Consider the following 5000-nt stretch of genomic DNA (forward strand, 5'->3'; position numbering starts at 1 on the left):
CTCTCCCACTCTATCTCTCTTTCCCTCTCTCCCTCCCCCTCTCTCTCCCACTCTATCTCTCACTCTCTCCCACCCTCTTTCTCTCCCTCCCTCCTCTCTCTCCTTCCCTCTCTCTCCCACCCTCTCCCTCCACCTCTCTCTTCCACCCTCTCTCTCTCCCTCCCTCTATCTCACTCCCTCTCTCTCCCTCCCTCCCTCTCTCTCTCTCTTTCCCCCTCCATCCCTCTCTCTCCCTGTCAGTGACAGTTCTACACTTCCGATTACAAATCCACCAGCGATGCTCTAAAGTCCTTTTTCTTCTTCTTTTCTTTTTCAGTCTTTCTTTCTCTTCTTCGCTGTCTCGTAAGTTTGTGTTCAATCTGCTCTGCTCTTCCTTTTCTATCAGTGACAACGTTGATCTTCCCATCAGAATCACGCTGGTTTGGGCTTGCTCTTGGCCTTTTCTTGTTCTTTCATTTCTGTCTTTTTCTTTCCCCATCTTTCTTTTCTTTCTTTCTGTCTTTCTTTCTTCGTTCTCTCCTCGGTGTGAATCAAATCTGCCGGGTTCTCTCTCTGTCCTGTCAGTGACGATCTTAATCTTCGAACCTGAAACTTAGAGTGGCCTTAGATGCTCTCAGACCTGGTTGTTGTTGCTGTTGTTGTTGCATTGTTGTTGCTTTTTCTAACTGTGTCACTCTGTCTGTCTGTCTGTCTGTCTGTCTCAGTGTCATGTCTGTCTGTCTGTCTGTCTGTCTGTCTCACTCACTCTGTGGCTCTGTCTCACTTTCTGTTTCTATTTCACATCGTGTCTCTATGTCTTTTTTTTTTTTTATAATGTTTTTCTTTCTTTCTTTCTTATTTTCTTTCTCTTCTTCACTCCTTCTTCTGTTTCGATCCAATCTTTTTTACTCTGCTTTCGCTGTTCGCTGCTAGCGAAAATTTGATACCCACAAAAATCAGAAATCCACTTGAGTTGCTCTTAGCCCATTTTTCATTTCTTTTCTGTTTTATCTTTTGGTTGTTGATGTTTGGTTGGTTGGTTTTTCTGGGGGGTTTTGTGTGTGTTGCAAGCTTTTCGTGAATCAAACGGTGAATCAGTTTACTATCAGTTAAAAAAGGAATGTTGAAAAATGTATTAAGAAAGCAACGTGGTGTTATATATATATATATATATATATATATATATATATATATATATATATATATATATATATATATATACTGGAAAAACAAACCCAGAATATCTGTTTGCAGACAAATCTATGAAAGTGTGAACTGGACTGCAGAACATCACTGACTAATAACATGATCCACCAGACAGTCGTCGGCTCTGACAGAACTCTACGAGAAAAGCTAAACATGTCCAAATTTGACCGTTCATTGGCTGATTCGGACTTGGTTGCATCCAGCATTACCTCCCCTCCCCTTTACACAGTTCAAGAGAATGAAATCAGACGCCACTTCCGTCATCTGAAAATGAGAAAAGCTGCTGGCCCTAACAGCATCTCACCAGGCCTTTTAAGGAAGTGCGCAGTCCAACTATCTGGCGTCTTCACTGACATCCTTTACACGTCCCTTCAGTCATGTTACGTCAAACTGCTTTTACGTCAAACTGCTTTTAGAAATCAACAATTATTCCTGTTCCAGAAAAGCACATCTTCCATGATTATTGTCATGTAGCTTTAACATATGTTGTCATGAAAATATTTGATTGCTTAATTCTGAAATTTCTGAAGACCTATATTGATTAGAGCTCTTCATTCAACATAACAGTACCATGAAAGCTATACTTTGAACTTTTAACGAACTCTCGCTGCTTGAAACAATTTATGCATGGATTCTAAGATGCAGACATCAAGTCGTTCAAATTGGTGATCTCACCTCTTCCGCCAGAATTTAGTCGCCACACAAGGATGCGTTCTATCCCCATTGTTGTATTCATTGTTTACACATGACTGTGCAACCCATACTGAGTGTAATACCATGGTCAAGTTTGCCAATGACACTGCTTTAGAAGGGTTGATCACGAATAACGATGAGTCAAATTACAGAGAAGGAAAAGGAAGAAGAATCTGATGAAGAGGAAGACAGGCAGGCGGATTAATAGAGAGGCATGGATAGAGAGACACAGACAGACAGCCACAGACACAGACAGACACCCAGACAGACATGGAGTCTCTCATCAGTACCTTTCCACGCTTTGATCTTGACTCAATTAACCCACTTCACACCCCACACTCCCAGCTATCACAGCCGACAGATCATGGCTTGATTAACCCATTTCACACCCCACGTCCTCACTTATCACAGCTGTCAGGCCCCATGCAGCCAACACCTAACACAACGCCACCAGTGAACAGAAAAAATGTGTATGTATACACGAAAAGGGTGTGGACCGTACGATGAAAAAGATATGTAGAAGAAGAAGAAGTAGTAGAAGAGGAGGACAAGAAAGGCGAAGACTGAGAAGAAGAAGAAGAGGAAGAAGAAGAAGGAGCGGATGGGGAGGAGGAGGAGGAGGAGAAGGAAGACGATGAAGAAGAAGAAGGAGAAGGAAAAAGAAGAAGAAGGGGGAGAAGGAGGAGGAGGAGAAGGAAGACGATGAAGAAGAAGGAGAAGGAAGAAGAAGAAGAAGTGGATGGGGAGGAGGAGGAGGAGGAAGACGATGATGATGAAGAAGAAGACGGGGGAGAAGGAGGAGGAGGAGGAGGAATCAAACAAAGAAACAAACAAAGAAAAGATCAAACAAACAAACAAACTAACTAACTAACCAGCCAGCCAACGAACAAACAAATAAAATGCAAACTCCAAACTCACTTCGACCCAGAAGCGACTGAGAAAAATCAATGTACTCTTCCGTTGACGAGTGATGACGTATTTCCCGGAAGCGACTCTCCCCTGGACCGCGCATGAGCTGTTCCGTCCAATGAACGAAGGCTTTACCTCGCACCTGGATCCGAATATCTGCAAGTAAAGGAAAAGAAAAAAAATCCCTGACGTTATTACAAACATCTCTGACAATTACACTTACGCCCGACAATCAATCATGCAGTTAATCAGACAAATTTCTCTGGCATCAACCTCTATCTCAGACAGTTCCAGTTACCCCTAACCATTATTTGATTCCCTGACATTACATTTACCTTTGATAATTACAACTATCTATAACCATTATTTCTTTGACATCCGAGGAGCACGAATGATGCTGTGTGGTTCGTCCGTCGGGATCGACCAGGACCATCTAGTCATCCTGGGGGTGGGTGGGTTGGGCTCTGTGGGTGCGCAGATGACTGGTCAGGCCAATCCGCGCCCGGAAGGTTCTGACGCAGTGTGGACAGGGGATGGTGGCGGCTGTCGGGGACTTGCTGGCACTGCTTTTCCTGGCCTGTCTGCGTTGCTCTGCTGCAGCGATTCTGTTGGCCTCACAGGATTTGGCGCCTTTGTGGACAGCTGAACGCCACTTTGGTCTGTCCATTGCATTCAGCTCCCATGTGTCGTGGCTGATGTTGAAGGCCTTCAAAGAAGCTTTCAGAGTGTCTTTGAAGCGCTTCTTTTGGCCTCCATGGTAGCGCTTGCCATGTTGGAGTTCGCCGTACAGCAGTTTCTTGGGGAGCCGGTGGTCTGGCATGCGAACTACATGGCCTGCCCAGCGCAGCTGGGCCTGCATCATGGTGGTGTAGATGCTGGGGAAGTTTGCACGAGTGAGCACCTCTGTGTCAGGGATCTTGTCTTGCCACTTTATGCCGAGAAGTTTTCTGAGGCTGGCGGTGTGGAAGTGGTTCAGCGTTTTGGTGTGGCGTTTGTAGACCGTCCATGATTCACATCCATAGAGCAGTTTGGTGAGAACTATGGCCTTGTATACTTTGAGCTTCGTCTCCAGGGTGATGCCTCTCCTGTTCCAAACGTTCTTATGGAGTCTGTCGAAGGCAGCGCTGGCTTTGGCGAGTCTGGCATTCACCTCGTCGTCAATGACGACTGTGCGAGAGAGTGTACTGCCCAGGTATGTGAACTTGTCCACCGCGTTCAGTCGTTACCCGTTGATGAAGATGTTTGTTTCAACGTAAGGCTTTCCTGGAGCTGGCTGGTGCATCACCTCAGTCTTCTTTGTGCTGATTGTGAGGCCAAAGTTGTCACAGGCAGCAGAGAACCTGTCGACGCTGTGTTGTATTGAGAGCGCAGTCATCAGCAAACAGGAAGTCATTGACGGTGTCTGTCCTCACCTTGGTTTTTGCTTGAAGCCTCCTGAGGTTAAAGAGTGAGCCATCTGTGTGGTACCTGATGCCAATGCCTGATGCTAGTACGTACAAGAAAGGACTTATTTGACAAACAATAACGATGATGATAATGATGATGATGATGGCTACGACGACGATGACTACACGACAGCTGCAGCAGCAACAACAATAACGATGACAATCATAACAACAACAACAACAATCATCATCATCATCATCATCACATTCATTAAGCGCTAAACTTTGCATGCATAACAAAAACACTAACAAAAGTTAGAGCGCTTTATGTACAAATCATTCACAATTATGGTGATAATCACAGTAAGAACAAAACAGTACATACTATAATTCACACGCATGATCAAGAGCAGAGAACACGGACGAATTACTGGGGAAAGAGAGAGAGAGAGAGAGAGAGAGAGAGAGAGAGAGAGAGCGATTGCTCAGGCATTGTATACAATTACCTCTGGTAATTACTGCTTATCTTTGACAATTATTTCTGTGATAATTATCCTAGGAATACGAGTGGGGTCTGTGAGTGAATGTGAGAGAGTCGTTTAGTGGGTTTTTTTTAATGATTTTTTTAAGATTATTTTTTATAGTTCATGTTGTTGGAATAGAAACCTTTTTTTTTTTTTAGAATAGAATACTTTTTATTGTCATAAAACTGAAAGTTTATAAGACACAATGAAACATAAACATGAGCATATTAAGAAGAGAAACATTCGTGAACGAATTTCGCCAGCCTTGTAATTGTTGGTGTTTTTTGTTTTGTTTTGTGTGTGT

The 5000-nt window shown here is 43.8% G+C and overlaps 1 protein-coding gene across 1 annotated transcript in view; it reads right to left on the reverse strand.

Annotated features, from left to right (window-relative positions):
- The window catches only part of LOC143297275 (arrestin domain-containing protein 3-like), a 216104-nt gene that overhangs the window by 72879 nt on the left and 138225 nt on the right, over window positions 1-5000 (reverse strand). The window contains exon 3 of the mRNA XM_076609532.1: window positions 2797-2943. Within this exon, the coding sequence (XP_076465647.1) occupies window positions 2797-2943 (147 nt within the window). The remainder of the gene's footprint in view (window positions 1-2796; window positions 2944-5000) is intronic.

This window comes from Babylonia areolata, chromosome 22 (assembly GCF_041734735.1).
Source record: "Babylonia areolata isolate BAREFJ2019XMU chromosome 22, ASM4173473v1, whole genome shotgun sequence".
In the NCBI taxonomy this organism is placed as follows: Eukaryota; Metazoa; Mollusca; class Gastropoda; order Neogastropoda; family Buccinidae; genus Babylonia; species Babylonia areolata.